The 19981-nt window shown below is 40.2% G+C and overlaps 1 protein-coding gene across 1 annotated transcript in view; it reads right to left on the minus strand.

Annotated features, from left to right (window-relative positions):
* Nucleotides 1-16510, minus strand: part of PIK3C3 (phosphatidylinositol 3-kinase catalytic subunit type 3) — a 113900-nt gene extending 97390 nt beyond the window's left edge. The window contains exons 1-4 of the mRNA XM_075532881.1: nucleotides 16350-16510; nucleotides 12741-12929; nucleotides 7531-7674; nucleotides 1773-1902 (exon numbers count right to left, since the gene is read on the minus strand). Coding sequence (XP_075388996.1) covers nucleotides 1773-1902; nucleotides 7531-7674; nucleotides 12741-12929; nucleotides 16350-16417 — 531 coding nt within the window. The 5' untranslated portion in view covers nucleotides 16418-16510. The remainder of the gene's footprint in view (nucleotides 1-1772; nucleotides 1903-7530; nucleotides 7675-12740; nucleotides 12930-16349) is intronic.
* Nucleotides 16511-19981: the final 3471 nt, after the last annotated feature.

A 19981-nucleotide genomic window follows, 5' to 3' on the forward strand; every position in this document is an offset into this window, starting at 1 on the left:
GAAGCTTCAGTCCAAAGGCACAGGCCTTGTAAAATCCCTTTGCATTACGTCATCATTCTGGAGTTAACAAAATGTGCAAAAGACAAATATAAACAACTCTTATCGGGTCACTGCTTAATTACTGAAATGTTGATGGTTCTTACTTTTTCCCCTACTATAAAATCCAAAAGGTAAAACTGAGAAACGCAGACTATACTGAAAGTGGTGGGTGGGGGGCGGGGGTTAGGTGCCATAGAGTTATGTGTACTCCATTAAACACTCCCAAGTGCAAATTTCAATGACTATTTCATATATATTCCGATCTATAAAAACATATCACATTTGGAATGTTCTCTCAAAAATAATGTGCAAGAAGCATAGAAAGACACGACGAAGACAGCATAAATTAACCAATGAAATGGCAGACTCTGCAACCGCATGATTTTAAATTCCATTCTTAAAAAATACATTTACTGTCAATTGGGGGATGGTTTACAGATCAAATCAGTTTTCCATTCAACAGTTCATATACATTTTGTTTCATGTCATCGACTACAATCCCCACATTTTCTGTTTCTTGCTTTTGCCCATTTCCTGTCAAATTGCCAAGATTTAAAACTTCATCCATCATCTGACATATAAAACTATTCGCAAAAAACAATTTGAGCTTTTGCTTCAATATATACTACACTCTATGCTTCTTCAGAGAAATCTAAATTATAAAAAATAAATACTTGTGCATTAGCAGCTGAGATTTCATCGTTTTCACATTATAGGTAGCCATACACTGGAACTGAACTAATTCTAACAAAATTTCTATTGGCTATCCGAGGCTTATAAAAGTCACAAAAGGCTAATTTAAATGAAAGTTCATCATGACAATAAACTCTTAAAGAGGAGGTAGACCATATCTCGAAGCTTAACAATTTTTCTGCACCCCATGTTACAATATAAATTTCAACCAAGGACTAAAGTTTTATTATTGAAGGAGGAGAGGGGAAATGTGCTGCTGACAGTTATATATTGGCTTACAATCTGGGTAATTACAGAGTTATGATAAATAAAAGAGGGGAGGATACAATGCTAAATGGATTTGGGAACAAAATATTTTGCTGAAGCACAATTTAGCCAAAACAAGTGTTTATTTTTCAAAATTAAGATTTCTTTGAAATGTAGGTTAAGACAATAGGCTTGAAAATACTTCGTATCAAAACTTACTCCAGATATTCGTCATCCTTACCAATAAAAACACAAAGGAAACGGCCATGTAAGAATCAAAATTCTCTCACCGAAAGAACTGTAAAAAGATCTTTAAAGTGGGTAGCATAGTGGTTTAGGAACAATATACACAAAAAAGTTATACTGTTTCAAGGACAGAATTAGTTTAGATTTTATATTTCCAAATAAAAATACTTCACTAAAACAATTCTGATAGAGAAGTGTAATTACTGAGTCTGATTACCTAAAATGGGAGAGCAATTTAAGTTAGATTAGCTAAGAACTGGTTAAGGATGCTTCACTTCCAAACAGCAGCAGCTGGAGCACATCTTACCCGTCAATCTTAAAGAACCATTCTAATGTATAGAGTGCTTATGTTTCTGCAAGCCTGACTGCTAGGAACCACTAAACTGTACACTTCAAAGGAATGAATACTATTGCATGTGAATATTTCAATAGTTACCATAAAATTAAAATTTAATTTAAAAAAATTCTGACTGAACTCATAATGCCACATAACTGCTCTCAACAGACATCACCCAGAGTTTCCACCTGTTCCGCAGCTTCTTAGTTACCTTGGCAAGACGGCTCATCTGGTCTTCTGAGAGAGTGCTGCTTGTCCTGCCAGGAGTTTTAGTGGGTTCTGATCCATCTGCTTCTACATTAGGCCAGACTTTCAAGTCGTGCATCCCCTGGCGGAACATGCTAAGCAACAAGAAAATGTTCAAGACAGAATTAATACAGTTCCTTATAGGAAACTTCAGACTCCAATACCAAAGAGAATTCTACATACAAGGATGCATGATTTTCTCTCCAAACCTTCACTCCCAAGGGGCTGTAGAATAATTAACTAAGCAACTAAAATCCATGTAATACTGTTCTTCTCATGACATTTCCTTTTTGCTTCCAGGTAGAACTACATCGATGTCCCTAAAGGAATCGCTCTAAAGAGTGGAAAGAAAGGATTGGTAATGGAACACAGGCACACTGCATCAATTTGGTGCAGCACTAAGAAATAATAAAAAGACCAAATTGCTATCTAGTGAGAAAATGTCACATTTGCTAAAGCTAAAATAAAAAATTAATTGCAGACTATTTAAGAAACAAGTTAGCATAATAGACTCTAGAGTAAGACAGCCTGAGTATGAATCCAGTTTGCACACCAAGGTCTTTCAAACAATCACAGTTGTACCTACATGAACTTAGGGAAATTCATTAAATTCTCCTTACTTCAGTTTAGGTTGATTTTACAATAAAGCCATAAATACTTATACCGAAGAGGATTCTGAAAAGAAATTATCGGTAGAAATGAGAAGTACTTAGAGAAGTACTGGCCACACAATAAGCACTGAAGAAATGTAAATTATTATTACTTTTTCACTAGGATCTCCTGTCTTCTAAAGGGGAACACAAGATTGGGGTCTGTCAAATCATCTAGTACTGCAATCACAGAAATGTCATCGTAAGTATTCAACTAAAGCACAGAAAGGAGCCCGTGCAGAGGGTGAAGAGCTGGGCTGGCAACTACAAGGTCAGCAGTTCGAAATCACTAGCCACTCCGCTGAATGTCTTCTTGAGGCATCTTCTTCCCATAAAGATTTACAGTCTCAAAACTCACAGGTGTAGTCCTACTTTGTGCTGCAGGGTCACTATAAATCAAACTCTAGGAGTTGGCAGTGGAGTTTGGTTCAGAGACCAGAAGCTGATTTTTCTCAGTGAGAGGTAAGGATGCTGGTGCAATGTTGGCTCTGGGGGAAATCTCTGTCCACATTGCTCTATTATGCATCTCTCTAGGCATTTCTTAGAGATCTCCATCTATCTGCGTTCATCCTCCCCCATTCCTGCTTACTTTTATCCCGGATCTCCTTTCATATTCCGAAGGGATTGGCTTAAAGCACAGGAAAGTCTGATAGAGGTTTAAAAGGAAGAAAATTCTATTTCAGAATGGGACCACACCTAAAGATATCTTGCTTTAACCACATACCTTCTTCAAGTCTGTTCTGATTCATAGGGACCTTATAGGGCAGAGAATGAAAGTCCTGTAGAGGTTCCAGGGCTGTAAATTTTCACAGAAGCATACTGCCATATCTTTCTCCCACTGAGCCGCTCTTGGGCTCAAACTGCCAACCTTTCTGTTAGCAGGAGAATGCTATGACCACTGTGCAACCAGAGCATCTCATGTACAGATAGTGGGGCTAGAACTGATATCTAATTTGGGTAAACACAGTCCAGTCCATAAAAGGTTCAAAATTATCAAATCTACACATCAAAAATTCTAACATATAATCAGAATTAAACCTCAGCTTGGTAATTCTACTTTAACAATTAAGGCTATTTGCATTTTGGTTGTAATGCTAGTTCAAAAAGATTCCAGGAATAGCTTGAGCATAGAGCATAGGTTGAACAAATGTATAAAGGAACTTTCAGATTATACTTTTTAATCATGCTTTTTCTGAGTTTGTCTGACTCTTTGTGTGAGGGTTAGAGGAGATGTTCTCCTACTTCTCAATGTAAGCCCTTTAAATGAGAGGGACAAGAAAACAAAAGAATAGAAGTGTTCACAGGTAAATAGGCAAGTCTAAAGCATTTTACATACTTTCATACATATTTTAATACATGTGAGATATATTCATGGATTTTCCCCATCTCTAATAAAAAGTCTCTAGTTAATTGTAAAGGTTTTACATAAAAATGTAACCATTATCATAACAGACATAAACTATTATTATACTCTATTAGAACATTTCTTCAATAGATCATCCCTAAAGTAATTCAAAGTTTCTCGCTGAATATGATGCTGGGATCCATGTACTGATGCCAAACACATAAAGAATGGGGATGATAAAAGATACCTGCTCAGGAGCATCATAAAATTAAATACCTTATCTGATAGAAACTCTCTAAGGTTGGCAATAAAATAAGCAATTTCTAGCAACTAGAGCTTCAAAAGTTTACCCCACAGGCACAATATAAAATGGACTGCCTGGTTGTGAAGGATCAAACTTTTTCAATATTTATTTATCAAGTTAAACTTTAAAAAACTGCATTTCCAAAGAAGTTCATGTGAGGGAGCTTCAAAAAGTTCATGGAAGAGTCCATTATCTTTTAATTCCATTTTTTACAAATGAACTTTCTGAAATTGCCTCATACATAAGCCATTATAAAGGTAATTTTCTTTCACTATCAAATAAAATATTAGATTTAACATCAAGCAGGGCTATTTAGAGCAGTAGCTAAGGAGCTGGATTCAGTGAGGTGATAACCCCACTTTAAATGACTATCAGCTATCCCTTCGGAAACAGCAGACTGCTGCCCTTCCTCTCTTCCCTCCCCCAGGCCCATGTGACTATTCTGATTGGCTGAACTAAACTCAGTCAAATCCAAGTGCATTTGGCAGCAAGTCTGTCCACTAAATGATTTAGCTTCCTTGGGGTGGGCCTGGAGAGGAGGCTTAAGACTAGGAGGCAGAGAAGGTAGGGGAGATGCCAAATAACTGAAATGATCAAATTAGCATATTACTTTCTTTTAGCACTAATGGAACCTTTGCAAAAAGTTACACAGCTTCCAGGTGGCAAGCCAGAACATGAAGAGCATCATGTCCACTTGGGAAATTAAGCCAAACAAGCAAGACAGAAGAAACGGCACAGCAGGATCTCCTTCAAACTCAGCAGCAGCCCCACAGCAGCTGCTCTTGATGCTACAGTTTCCTCTGCCAAGTCACTCTATAGTGGCAACTGCCTGGACTTCAGAATTCACATTTGGAAAAGACATCTGCAAGAGAACTCTGCAAATTGCCTACCCGTTGCCAATTCAACCCAATGAACTAGCCATTCTTTAGCTACTTAGAAATCTCACAAGCTAGACTTTCAAATACAGACAATAAGTTATTCTAGCCTTATGCTAAGAGAATAGTCGTTCAATTATTCTTTAGACTGCCAAGAAGCAATGTTTTCCAATGACTCAAGTACACAAAGTATACAAAATAAGATAACTCACAAGTCTCATGAGTTAGTGTTCACAAGATTATCCTATACTATAATATTTTCACACTATTATATGATACTGAACGTTATCAAAGCCAATATAAAACATCCCCTAAGTCCATACCAGTACTCTTTTTGGAACAAAGGGAAGAAGCAATTTATGTTATTTCACTGCTTACTCAACAGCTGAGGAAGCTGGTCCTGAGCAGTGTTTCCTTAAGGTCCTGTGAACCAACACAGCGCAGGAATCCAGATAGTAGGTGGAAGAACCTTTACAGCAGTTTTCTGATGTGGCCACCCTAAAGACTCACGCCCCGTTTACTCCCTGAAGGCTAGCAGTACCTTGCAGAGAAGCAATTGTGACCCAGCTGTTCAAGTAAATGCTTGCATTCTGCTTAAGCAAGGAATGCTTGTGGCACAGTGGGAAAAGTACAATTTTGCTAACTTCAAGGTCAGCGGTCCAAACCCAGCAGCCTCTCTGAGGGAGAAAAATGAGGCTCTCTACTCCTTTGAAGAACCAGAGTCTCAGAACCAGTGTGATAGAGTCACTATGAGTTAGAATCGACTTGACCGCAATGGGTTTGGTTTGGTTATAAACATTGGGAACATCATGACCACCTCAAAGCCAAGTTCAGGAGTATTTGGACAATGTCTGGACTTCACTGTACCAAGCTCAATTCGTGGGACAAGGGCCCAAGCCAAAGAGAAAAGGAGTCCTTTTAAGTTTCTCGTGTTTCTTAGGATTCCTTCTAAGAGAAGATTGAGTGCAGTAGTCTGGTTGTGATCTGGCTTTTGCACTTCTTTCACATTGCTTGAGGTATTCCCACACTTCTACGGAAATCTAGACTTTATCATTGGACTAACTGCTCTAAAATATGGCCAGAGCTGGACTAGTTAATAAAGGAAAACGTTCACCTTAAAGTAATAAACGAGTTAATTCCCTACTTCCAACTGGGCATACAGAAATCACCTTTATTAAAGAGAGTCTTTTTCACAGATATTGTACGTCGATTTTATAAATAAATTGATAGTCACTGGGCTTCATCAGGTTTTCTTAATAAGAATTGGACGTTACTTTCCAGTTGACTCTCCAAGGTTCAGAGGTTTATTTTATTTCATAAAAGAACAACAGAAAAGTTGTGTTTAATTCCCATTTAGTGCTGCTGCTATTATTATCGTAACTTTAGAGGTGAGAAAATTAAGTCATAAGGAGATTAAATAACTTGCCCGAAACTATAGCTATTAAGCAGTCATGATTCAAAACAAGAAAATACAGTTCCATAACCTGTCGACATAATACTACCTCTCTTAGACTAAATGCAAGTTATGAACAGAATACCTAGTTGTTTGTTAGGTGCCAGCGAGTTGATTCTGACTCACAGCAACATCATGGGGCAGAGCAAACGTGCCCACATGGTTTCCTAGGCCGGCATCTTTACCAGAGCTGATCACTGGGTCTTCATCCCATGGAGGATTCGGGTAGGCTTGAACCACCAAGCTGTCAGTTGGTGGCCATGTGGTTAATTAAGCTTTGCACCACTTGGGTTCCTTATAAATTGAGTATAGAAGGATGGTGTTTCAACACATAAAAAAGATGGCTTATTTAGTAAATGGTGTTAAAATAAATCACCAGTCATTTGGTTTAAAAAAAACTTCACAAAAGCATATTTCCCTATATCGAAAAATTAAATGTAAAAGATTAAAACAGAGGAAAAGCTTTTTTTAAATAATCCTAAATGGGAAAGAATTTTCAAAAAACATTAAGCTCATGAGTTCATATTAAGCTCATATAAAAACTACTGAGCTCCACACAATCTAAGGCCCAGAAATAAAAAGCAAGTGACCAATAAATATATATTAATTCAAAAGAACAGGCCACACAAGAAAAAACAGTATTTTTGACATATAAAAGAAAAACAGCAAATTTCATTAGTACACATCACTAAGAAATCTCTGCAGGACAGTGCATTTCTCTTTCAGCCCTGAGTCTGTAGGCCACAATCCTGCAGAGGGCTTGGGGAATTTCCTATGCATGGAGGGCTAAAGAAGTGCGCTGTTCAATAGTGAAGGACGCCTGGCCGAGATCCCGGAGGCCCCGGCAAAAAGGGGAAGGGCTGCCTGTGCTGCAGATGTCAGAGGAGAAGCAATATTCAATTTGGATTTGGTGTAAGAGAAGTAGGATTTCATTTTTAGCAGTATCAAATTTAGCCTCAGGAATAACCCCATCATGTGAACCAAACTTGTTTTCACTTGCCAGCCCCTGTATTAGGCATGAGCTCTAGAAGCACTTCTGAATGTAAAGAGTCTGAAAGGGGAAACATTCTTCTTCATGAGAAGAGTAAACACTTACCCATATTTTCCAAAGAGTGACACGGTGGTCCCTCCCACAGGTACTGCTTTTCCTGGTCCATAGACGTCCCATATGGTCAAAGCCACCTGGGCACTCCTGGGCAGGTCGGGGTACTTCACAGGTAATTTTAGCCATTCATTCCAGCTATGAAAATAAAGCCAACATAACATGAAGACATCACCAGACGACTGGCAGCAGATACGTGACCTTTTTTTTTTTAAACTACATGAAGCATATTTCTCCTTCTACACATCTATGCCACCATTCTTTCATGTTCTTGTACTTAATGAGATAACTTACAGGCAACCATGACACTGGAAGCTGTGCCTCCAGTATCTCTAATATTAGCAAGATCACCGTGGGCAGGTCTCAGCAGACCTTCCAGATTTTAACAGACCAGGAAGAAAGACCTGGTGGCCTACTTGTAACCAAACTAACCCATGCAAACCTTATGAACAGCAGCAGACCCGTGTCTAATATCATGCCACAAGACAAGCCCCTCCGACTGAAGACATTTAAAATAGACCTGGAAATAGCTGTCTCCTCAAAGCAGGGCCTATCTTAATGATGTAGCTGGAGAAAAGTTTGGGGAATGTTCATTTGTTAATGTGGAATTTGTTAAGGGCTGCAAATATGCATTAACAATTAGATCATAAGATGTGACGGTTCCAAACTACAGGGAAGGCAGTGGCAGGGGGAAAAAAAGCAACAACAACAACAAAAACCCAAGGCCTTAGAACTGAATAATGGAAACCTTTGAACAAGGAGTATAATTCTGGAAGCATTCACTGGTCTACTCCAAGAAGTTTGAAGCGCAGTTACCATTGCAATAAACAAGAACCATAATTGTGTCTATGCCAAAGAAAGATGAATCAGCAGAGAGTAGAAATTACTGAACCATATCATGACTATAACAGCCAAGTAATATTTTCCAGTAGATAATTCAAAAACTATTGCAGGAACATTCAAAAGCATAAGCAGGAAACTGCCAGAATAGTTCAAGCTGGAATCTGAAGAGGATACAGCACAAGAAATATCACTGCTTATGTCAGATGACCATGACTGAAAACAGAGAACACCAGAATGTGCACAGGTGTTCTACTAAGAAAAGCCATTTGTCTGTGTGGATCAAGGCAGATTACTGCAAAGAGTGGGAATCCCAAGACTCTTACTGGTGTCTGTGTATCTTTCATATAGGCCAAGACACAGTCCTTAGAACAGGTGAAGGGGAGAATGTGGTTCACAGTCATGTAAGATCTACCCTTTCTCCACAGTAATCCCATCAAGATGCTTGGCAAATAATCCAAGAAAGTGGATCATATGAAGAAGCACACCATTATCAGTTTATAGAAAGACCTATTAATAACCTGCAACATTGTGTGCTATGGAGTGAAATTAGCATGGTTCTTCCATCCATGTCTTCGTAAATCCCACTAAATAACTGAGGCGGTCCATGTAAACAGGTCTGTAGGGAAGACTCAACTGGACTAACAGGTAACATCATGATAAGTGGAGAAAAGGATGAAGCTGACCAGGATTTTGCCTTACTTGGATCCCACAATCAATGCTCACGGAAGCAGTAATCAAGAGATCCAAAGACATACTATATTAAGTAAGTCAGTTGCACAAGATCTCTTCAGATTACTGAAGAGCAAGGATGTTTCTTTGAGGACTAAAGTGTGCCTAACCCAAGCCATGGTATTCTCCACTGCATCATGCGAACATGAAAGGTAGACACTGAGTCAAGACAGAAGATGAATCGGTGTATTTGAACTGCGGTGCTGGGAAAGAATACTGAAAGTACCATGGGCTACTAACAGGACAAACCAATCTGTCTTGGAAGAAGTAAGGCCAACAGTGCTCCTTAATGGCAAAATGACAAGACTTCATCGTACAGACTTTGGACATATTATCACAAGAGACCCGGCCCCAGAAATAGCATCTGGGGTCTTAAAGGCTTGAAGGTAACAAGCGGCTATCTAGCTAATAAGCAACAAAGCCCACATGGAAGAAGCACACCAGTCGGTACAATGACGAGATGTTGAAGGGATCAGGTATCAGGCATCACCAGAAAAAAAAATCTTACCATAATGAATGAGGGGGTGTGTGCAGAATGGAGACCCAACACCCATTTGTAGGCCACTGGACATCCCCTTTCAGAAGGGTCTCAGGGAAGAGACGAGCCAGTCAGGGTGCGAAGTAGCAAAGATGAAACATACAACTTTCCTCAAGTTCCTAAATGCTTCCCTCCCACCCACTATCAAGATCCCAATTTTACCTTGCAAGTCTGGCTAGACCAGAGGATGTGCACTGGTACAGATAGGAACTGGAAACACAGGGAATCCAGGAAGGATGATCCCTTCAGGACCAGTGGTGTGAGTGGCGATACTGGGAGGGTAGAGGGAGAATGGGTTGGAAAGGGGGAACCGATTACAAGGATCTACATGTGACCCCCTTCCTGGGGGATGGACAATTGAAAAATGGGTGAAGGGAGACATCGGACATGGCAAGATATGACAAAATAATAATTTATAAATTATCGGGGATTCATGAGGGAGGGGGAAAAATGAGGACCTGATGCCAGGGGCTTAAGTGGAGAGCAAATGTTTTGAGAATGATGAGGGCAATGAATGTACAAGTGTGCTTTACACAATTGATGTATGCATGGATTGTGATAAGAGTTGTATGAGTCCCTAATAAAGCTATAAAAGAAAAAAAAGAAATCAAAGGATATTCATCACACTGGGCAAATCTGCGGCAAAAGACCCCTTGAAAGCATTAAGGGCAAAGATGCTCCTTGGAAGACTAAGGTGCACCTGACCCAAGCCATGGTGTTTTCAACTGTCTCTCACACATGCGAGAGCTAGACAATGACTAAGGAAGTCCTGAGAAGAACTGATGTCTTAGGATGTTCCACTGCCAGAAGAACAAAAGTATCTGTCTTACGAGAAGTACAGATGAAATGCTCCTCACAAGCGAGGGCAGTGAGACTTCATCTCAGTACCTGCAATGTATTCTCAGGAGGAACCAGGAGGCTCTAGGACGCTCAATGAGGTAGATTGACACTGGGGCTGTCAAAATGGCCTCGGAGACAGTGACAACTGAGAAGATGGTGCCAAGGTCATGTACTTTTTCTTCCTGTCATGTTCAGGGTCCCGAATAGTCAGAACAGATTTCCTGGCAATTAATAACTCATCTCTGCATATTTCCTTCAGCTTTTAAACTTCACACTGGATTCACTTGATAATTTCAATTCCTTTACAGTACGAGCAGATGGCTTTTATAATCCCAAAAGAATAATATGCAAATGATATAAAAATTAACACTCAACAGACATATTGAATCATTAGGAAAAAAGATTCTATTTACCCAAAATTATCCTCTAAGGGGCATATCCTTGTCTAGGTGAAAACACATCTGCATTAGCAGGAAATTAAACAGAATTTTTAAAACTTCTTTGAAAAAATATGTAATATATATCCATTATAAGAAAACTGGAGATGAGTTTCAATGTCAAGAATTCAGTGTTCTTAAATTCTTTCTGTCTCTGACTGTGTTAAAAATAATAAACCACATGCCTGTGAAAACTATTTTCCACTACAGGTAAGTAACCAAGTGAATTTAAGAACTGCTTACATGGTAGGTGAGGCTAAAAAGAAAAATATTAAACCATGTCATCTTTCACCAATGAATCTCGCAGAGGTTCATTAACACAGGTTAAATGGTTACGTGTTTGGCTTAATGGTAAGTTTGGAGACTTGAAACTACCAAGCTCCTGCAAGAGGAGAGATCGGGAGATCTACTCTCTCCAATACGACAGTCTCGAAAACCCTACAGGACAGCTCTGTCCTGTGACACAGGCCGCTACACGTAGAATATCAGCTTAATGGCATACAACAACAGAGTGAACAATGAAGGGAAAAGGAAAGAAGCAAAACCAGAGGCAAAGCAAGTGTGAAACGTTACCTCCATATTCTAACGGTTCATGACCAGGAGACAGAGCATATGCCCAACCTATTAATCACCCCAAACCGTTTGCTCTCCCACACCAGGTTCCCCAGCACATCTTTAAATCAGAGCATGCCCACACTTTTGTACTGGGCTTCAGCAAGAGAGCTTTGCTTTGTTTTGTTTTTCAAGAAAATTATTCATGAACTAAAAACAGAAATTGGAGTAGCGATACCAGGAGGGTAGGGGTAAGGGGAGGAGTGCAGAGGAGGGGGGAACTGTTAACAATGATTGACCCATAATCCCAACCCCCTGGGGGACAAACAAGAGATGTGGGTGAAGGGAGACAGGAGTTGGTATAAGATGTGAAAATAATAATAATTTATAATTTATCAAGGGGTCCTAAGGGTGAGAGGGAGAGGAGGGAAGGAAAGAAGAGGAGCTGATACCAAGGGCTCAAATAGGAAGTAAATGCTTAGAAATGTTTAGAAAATGAAGATGGAAACGTGTACAAATATGATTCAGACAATTAATGGACAGAATGTTATAAGCAAAGAGCCCCAATAAACTGATTTTTAAAAATATTTTCTGAGCTTCAATTATGAGGGTGGATAACATCTCACACTATCTAACAGTATTTCATGTATTCAAGGGCACAGAATGGCAGAGAATTTAAAGCTGCTATGGATATGTTGTCGGCCATTTTGCAAATCAGTCCACTGATAACCCAAATCAGCCAGTATATTGAATATAAACATAAATACAACTTGATCTCAATCGAATTACTGGTACATGTTATTCTGAGTATATACTTCCTGTAGCCTGTCATGTTGATCCCAATTCAGGGTCCCTGTGTGACAGAGTGCAACTGCCCTATAGAACTTCTAGGCTGTCCTATGTCTATCGAGGAGCACACAGTCAGATCTTCTCTCAGAGAACCATCACTGGGTTTGAAATTCTGACTGCTTAAACACTGTGCCACCAAACCCACAGCCGTCAAGCTGGTGCCGACTCTCAGTGAGCTTCCAGAACTGGCCCCACAGGGTTTTCAAGCCTGGCATCTTTACGGAAGCAGACTGCTAACTTTTCTAACAGAGTTGCTGGTGAGTCTAAACTGCCCATCTTCTAGCGAGCAGCTAAGTACTTTTAACCTCTGTGTCACGGAGGTGCCTACTTAATGTTTAGAGGCACTGAACTAGGGAACTACCACAAACAAGGGGAAGCCCGGTCTAGAATCCACCATACACAAGAACATTACTTACTTCCATCTTGTACTAAATGCCTTGTATGATGTTCTCACTGGCAAGGCCAGGGGCTTTCCTTCTGTAAAAACCTGACAAGTAACATAGAGGTCGGAACACGTCTCTTGGTATAGTCCTGAGAACTTCAACATCGGGTCCTCAAGGACAGCTTTGTAGCTCTTTTGTTCTCGCTTCCCTTCCAAGCTTCCTCTGAAAGCATAAGAACAATAAAAGTTTTAGACATATTGTTAAAAGTATACAGGCACATGCACAAAAAGTATTCAGAAGATTAAAGAGTACAGAATGTATCCCAATAACAATTTTTCATATGTGTAACTAAAGCTACTCTTATGTTAATTCAAGCTAAAGATCAAACTCACTGCCATTGAGTCCATGCTGACCCATAGGGACCCTATAAGCCAGGGCAGAATTGCCCCTGTGGGTTCCCAAGACCACAACTCCTTATGAGAGCAGAAAGCCTCATCTTCTTCCCACGGAGTAACTGGTGGTTTCAAACTGCTGACCTTGCAATTAGCAGCGCAACATGTAACCACCACACAACCAGGGCTGCCTCGTGTTTATTCAGAGCCTTTTAAAATCCTAATACACTTAAGACCATTTCCTATCTCTTTCAACACATTCACATTTGGTTTCTTCTTTTGACCCTACCACCAACTCTTGATCTAACTTCTAAAAGTCACCGGGTAGCTTTCTGGTCATTGGTGTCATTTTACGTATTTCAAGGTGAGTATTTATATTCATTTATTCTCTTAATAATAGCTTACAGTGTTTTGTGCCCAAACCAAAAACCAAGCCCACGACTGCTGAGTTCATTCCGATGTATATTGAGCCTATCCAAGAGAGATTTTTTAAAATTGTAAATCTTCTATAGATGCAGACTGTGACAGCTCTCTCCTTTAGAGTGTCTGGCAGATTTGAACCACTGACATCTTGGTTAACAGCTAAGCACTTTAGTAAGTGTGCCAACAGACCAAGTAAACAATGCCATGTAATCAGGGAACACTAAGCCTTACGGCTTCTGGGGAGAAAAACATAATTCTAGCCATACCTTTTGTCTTTTATTGCATATTATTGAGTCATTTTTTAAAAAGTAAATAATATATGAATTTTTAAATTTTATTTAAAATTTTAAATAATATATGAATTATAAAGGCTACATAAAGCACCCGAAAATGAAGGTAGAAATATTTCTTAACTATCAATGTTATGCCAGGCCCTTGATATACTCTTTCCTACTTAACTTTATAAAAAGCCACTATTAAAAGGTCACAGGATAAAGAAGTAACAGTTGAGAACAAAAACCAGGATAGAACAGAGCATTTGCTAGTGGAACTATTCTTTATGATATTGTAATACTGTAAGGCATTAAGTATTTTTTAAAAATCTACAAGATCATACAGGAGAAACTATGGTGCTTTCTACTCCCATAAACATACAATCTTGGAAACCCACAGAGGCAATTCTACCCCATCCAATAAGGTCCCTATGAGTAGACATGGCAGTGAGTTTGGAGTTGTTATTATTGTTTTTTAATAGCACAACACAAAGGAGCCCTGATGACACAGCCCTTAGAATACCCAGCTGCTAACTGAAAGGCCAGTACTTCAAAACCATGACTTGCTCCATAGAAGCAAGATGCAGAAATCCACTTCAGTTAAGCTTACACCTTGGAAGTCCTACAGGGTACTTCTATTCTGCCCTGCAGCATCACTGAGTCCAAATCGACTCTGTGACATGGGGCTACAATACACAATGGATGACCCCATACTCAAAGAAGAGACTGAGGGAAGGCCTGCTACCAGATGATGGTAATGCAAGTCCTGTAGAAGCATCAAGTAGCGTATGCTGCAGCAAAATACTTGATATGGGGGTGCAGGGTAGTATACAAAGGTGCAGTCTGGTAGTTGCCAGAATTTTTTTACTAAAACCTCAAATTTAATGGTAAAGGACTTACCAGATCTTAAAAATTAGCGCTCACTTATGAAAATAAGTCATTCCATGTGCTTCTGATAATGGAAAAAGTATCTCAAGAACTGAGAAAATTTAAAGGACCCTTAGTGGCGCAGAGTAGTGGGCTGGTCACAAAAGAGAAAAATGAGGCAGCCTGCTGCTGCTCCAAATGGGCACGGCTCTGGAAACGGTGGGGAGCAGGTCTACCCTGTCCTCTAATGTTGCTATGAGTTGGAATTAACTTGTGGAAACAGTAAATGTGGAAAAAACAGACGATATACCACAGAGTTCAGCCCTTTCTCTATCAATTTAAATATAAAACATATGCCTTAAATGCTTATTGATTATGAGTGATGCCATGGCTAATAACTTGTGGCAGTTTTGACAGATGAAAATACTTTTATGGAAAGTAAGTCAGACCCAAAGCACGTTGGGTGATCTTGCTTATACATGTAGACTAGGCAAATACATAAGGACCAACGTTTGTTGCAGTCAATGGGCTGGAGAAGGGGATGAGGCCTTACTGCCTAAAGGATACCAAGATTCCGTTTAGGATGATTAAAACCTTCTGGAAATAGTGATACTGGATGCACAACACTTGTACTCTCTAACACGGAATTGTACATATAAAAGTGATTAAGGTGGCAGGTTTTTGCTATGTATATTTTAACACATTAAATGAAAAAGCAAATCTTTTTTTCCCTGTATAACACCACCAAGGAGCCCTGGAGGCGCAATGGTAACAACTAAAACCAGACACTGTCATCTGATCGATTCGCACTCACAGTCTCTGAGGCTGTAAATCTTTCCAGGATCACAAAGCCTCCCCTTTGTCCCTCAGCTTAGCAGGTGGATTTGAAGTCAACCTTGGCATTAGCACCCAATGCTTAAGGGAAATTGCCGCCAGATTTAACGGTTGGCAGGATCAAACTCACCCTGTGGCTCTGCAGCAGAAAGATCTGGCAATCTTTTTCCATAAAGATTAGGAGAACAAAAAAACAACCCTAGTGACACTCTACTTAGTCACATGTTGCTCTGTACCAGAATCAATTCCATAGCACAGAATAGCAATACAACGCTACTTTAAAATGTTCAACTTCAACTTGGTCCTACCCACGCGCCAATCTCATTTCCATTCATCTCATCCCAGCATGGCATGGCCTTGATCATGTTGAAATGGAATCACTCAGAGTATCCCAAGGTCTTCCTGCAGCCTCTCCACTCCCAATGACCCTGGTTGGACAATGTCAGACTGACCAGAGTCAGCTTAAGTCTCTATCACCTTCCCAATTACTAATGCTGCACGCACGTGCACCTCTACTTCGTCTACGCCTCTCTGCAGTCTCCATACTGAGTTCAGTCCCATTCTAGAGATCTACTCACTCTATTGACTTGACCAAGACTAGGTTTCTTGGTCGCTAAAAGAGGAACCAGGAAGAACCTCTCAAAAGGCAGCTCTGAACAACAATATGTTTCTAGGCTGGAAAACACCGAGGATGTAAAGGCTTATTCCGGCCGTTTCCCATCTAGACACCACCGGGCTTTGCTCACTTCCATTCTCCCCGCCTTCCCGGCCACAGCCTTCCAGGACCTCCTAGCCCGCCGCTCGCCCCGCAGCCAGCGGGTCCCCGCATGCCCGCCCCCGGCCCGCGGGCTCACATCTTGAGCTGCACGTTGATGTCCAGGTCACAGCTGTAGATGTAATGGAACTTCTCCGATTCCCCCATGACAACTTCAGCAAAAGGAGCGCCACCACGGGGAACCGACACCGACGCGGGAGCTGAAACAGCGGTTCACAACAACACGGGCGCTTCCGGATCCGCCCCTCGACCCGAGCGCCGCCAATCACCGCCCGGAGCGCGACCCGACGCCGCGGAAATACCGCCCGAGCGGCTTTTCTGCGCATGTGCGCGAGCTGCCCACTGGCTTGCTTCTGGATAACTAGGATTCCGGAAACTCGTCCTGTTTGCTTTCATTTCAGCTTTCTGACTTCCTGTTATAACTTTCTTTTTAAGGAATGAAATAATCCTAAAAGGAAATTTCGTTCAAAACTCTTGCAACATTTCTCACTGGACACAGGCTGAAGCAGCAATAATAACCTGCCTAAACGTCAGAAGTTTTAACAAAAATTGCAGAAAAGATTTATGGCTTCCTGTTGCAACCAGAAAGCTCCCATTTCTGTTCTAAAAGGGCAGCAAGGGAAGATCAAGGAACCCTGGCCTCAAGTTTCAATACTCTCAGAACTTAACTGCTACTTTGGGAAAAGAGTTGGAGCATTTGTTTGTACTCTCCTTTTTGAGCTCCATGTCCTGGTGGGCACAATTAGTTTGTGTTCACTAGTAATTGAATGACTGATCATTTAAACCCACTTGTCAGCTGCAGAAGAAAGGCATGAAGACACGCATCCCTAAAAACCACAGCCAAGGAATTTCTATGGAGTTCCCTTGCCACTCTTAACATGTGGTATTATCATGAAGCAGAATTAACTGGAAGGCCATGGTTCTGGGGTATTTCTGTGTGTGTTTATTACTATCAGTCTACTCCAATATACTTTTCAAGACTCAACCCGTTATCCATTGCTGTAAAGCGATTTTGATTCTTGATGACTCAATAGCAGAGAGTAGAACTACCACATAACCTCCAAGGCTATAATTTTAATGGAAGCCACTGCCATCTATTTCACCCTGAGCAGCTGATGAATCAGAACTACCAACCTTTGCATTAGCAGGCCAACATGTTACCACTGTGCTGCCAGACTCTAAATTAGAACCTGGAAATATTGAATCATAACCTTAGAACTCAGATCTCTGACTCTTGGAGTATCTGTGATGCTCATAAGTTTTGAGAAAACAGACACCCGAAATTCAAATATAATTTATAGAGAAACACTTATTAAGCCTTAAATAGGACAAAGACTCCCTTGAAGAGTTAGAGTCTCCTAAACCTAGTGGAGCAATTTTATCCTGTTCTTTATGGTCAGTATGAGATGACAGTGCATTTTGAGTGCAAACTTTTGGTAGTTATATAATCTGGTGTCAACTTGAGACTATTAAGAGTGAAGGGGTGGTGTTTAGCCTGTGGCTGTTTGATCACCTCATTGGGAGGCGCTATGGAGATAAATAGTTTACTGGAGTTTACTGGAGATACTTTACTGCACAATCTCTCTGTGAGATGTTAACTTGACGAGATACATGGAACTGCCATGATGAAGCCAGAACCCTAGAACTGGAGGAGCTATGTAGAGATTCATGCTAGTGCTGAGCTGAGATGCTTCCACCGCCTCTGGATCCACAAGACATTCCACCCAGTGGCCTGTGATCTTCCTGCATTTGGCATCATTGTATGTGGTTTGTGAGTCGAAGAGGAATTTATAGATTGGTATTGGACCTATGGGCTAATATTGGACTTATGGACTTTATCTGGACTGGAATATTTTCTTAATAAACAATTACTCTTTATATAAAGCTCTTTCTTATACACATATGATTTGCTTCCCACATCAACCCAGACTAACACCAAACTTAGATTATTTTTATTACAATGCCATAAAATGTATGAGACAATAAAAATATATGTATCTTTTTAGAATCTATAAAACCAAAACAAATTAGCAAATTAAATACACACACACACAAATTAGCAACCCTCCTGACTCTCGTCGGTAAGTGATCGGCTGCTAACAGCAAAGTCAAACCTACCAGATTTTTTCCAGAGAGAAAAAGGAACCTGTCTGCTCTTGTAAAGATTTACAGACTTCGAAACCCCTTAAAGGATAACTATGAATCCAAATTGATTCGATGACATTCGATTTGGTTTTTGACTAGACTAGTTCTTTGAAAGTCAAAAGGCTTTGACTGTTTCACTGCCTCTCATCTATCAGTTTGTCACCTCGTGGTGTCTTGCCCATTGCTCTGATGCTGAAAAATAGACCACCAGTATGTCACATACCAGTTTGTCACCAGATTTCAGTGAAGCATTCAGATTAAGACAGTAGGAAGAGAAATAAAATCCTGGTGACCTGTGTTCAAAAAATGGCCAGTATAAACTTTATGGATCACAATAGAACTTGGCTTTACTCACTTGTTTTGTACAGTCGTCAGGGGGATAAAACACTGGAAGGGCATCCTGTGGGGTTTAGTAAACAGGTACAGGGTGGATTGGCAAAACACACTAGCCATAATAATGAACTAGAACTTGCCAGAGATCTTGAGGAGGAGGCAGATCCAGATAACATTTCATTCGTAATTCCAAGAGCTCTTACCCTTGGGGGGTCTCCAAGGCCCATGGAAATGTGCAATGTAAAGGGAAATGCCTCTTTTTTTCTGGCACCAAGTTTATCTAGAGATCCTACCAGGAGAGATAGCTGTGAATTCTTATCTTCCCACTACACCATTTGTTAGAGTACAGAAGACATCCCATTTCAAATATAATTTAAAGAGAACATATATACATGATCTCCCAGCAGTGGCTCTTAAAAAAATCTCCTTTGTAATATTCACATTACCTTAAGTCAAGAATAAAAAGATTTTTTTGAAAAGCTCCTTTGCTCAATTTTGTATCTCAAGGTTCAAAATCACTTTTTATTGCCTTAAGCGATTTAATTTCGACTTGCTTCTTAACCAAGAATTCCCTAAATGAATTACTATTGTGAATCCTTTCTTGCCAATGCTGTGTCCCACCAGCTCTCTTCTGATTATAATTCACCATTCCATGGTCTGTCAATGGTTCAAATGTGACATGCACATTCTCTATTCACTGCAGATGCTGACGCTCCTTACTGCCTAAAATAGCACCTGGTCCACTCATTTGCATTAGCTTTTTCACAGGATAGTATTTTAGTTTGTGACATATAGGTAGGTAGCTTTTACTTCTATTTGAGTACCAATTTCCAAGTGAAACCTCAACTCTGATCAGACTATCATAGCATGGCCATTATGTCTGTTGCCTGGCAGCAAAACACTAAGAGAAACAATCCATTAATATGGGTGATTGGTGTCTTCATATATTTCTAATCACCCACCTCAGCATCATTCAGCCCTCCTCCTATGTTCTCTCTCAGCCTTTTGTGTCACAGTACAACAACGTTGCTCCCTGTTAAGGAAAGAACAGGGATGTTGGAATATCCCCCTGAAAAACATCCTAATAATAAGGGAGTAGTCAAGAATTGAGTTGATAAACTGCAGGAAAAGTTACTAATTCAAAGACTCTACCACTAGAGAATTCTCTCCCACCCTGAGCATGCGTGGTAGAAACAAATGATTGAGAGAAACTTTGATGCACACTATAATAAT

Source organism: Tenrec ecaudatus, chromosome 15 (assembly GCF_050624435.1).
Source record: "Tenrec ecaudatus isolate mTenEca1 chromosome 15, mTenEca1.hap1, whole genome shotgun sequence".
Taxonomy (NCBI): Eukaryota; Metazoa; Chordata; class Mammalia; order Afrosoricida; family Tenrecidae; genus Tenrec; species Tenrec ecaudatus.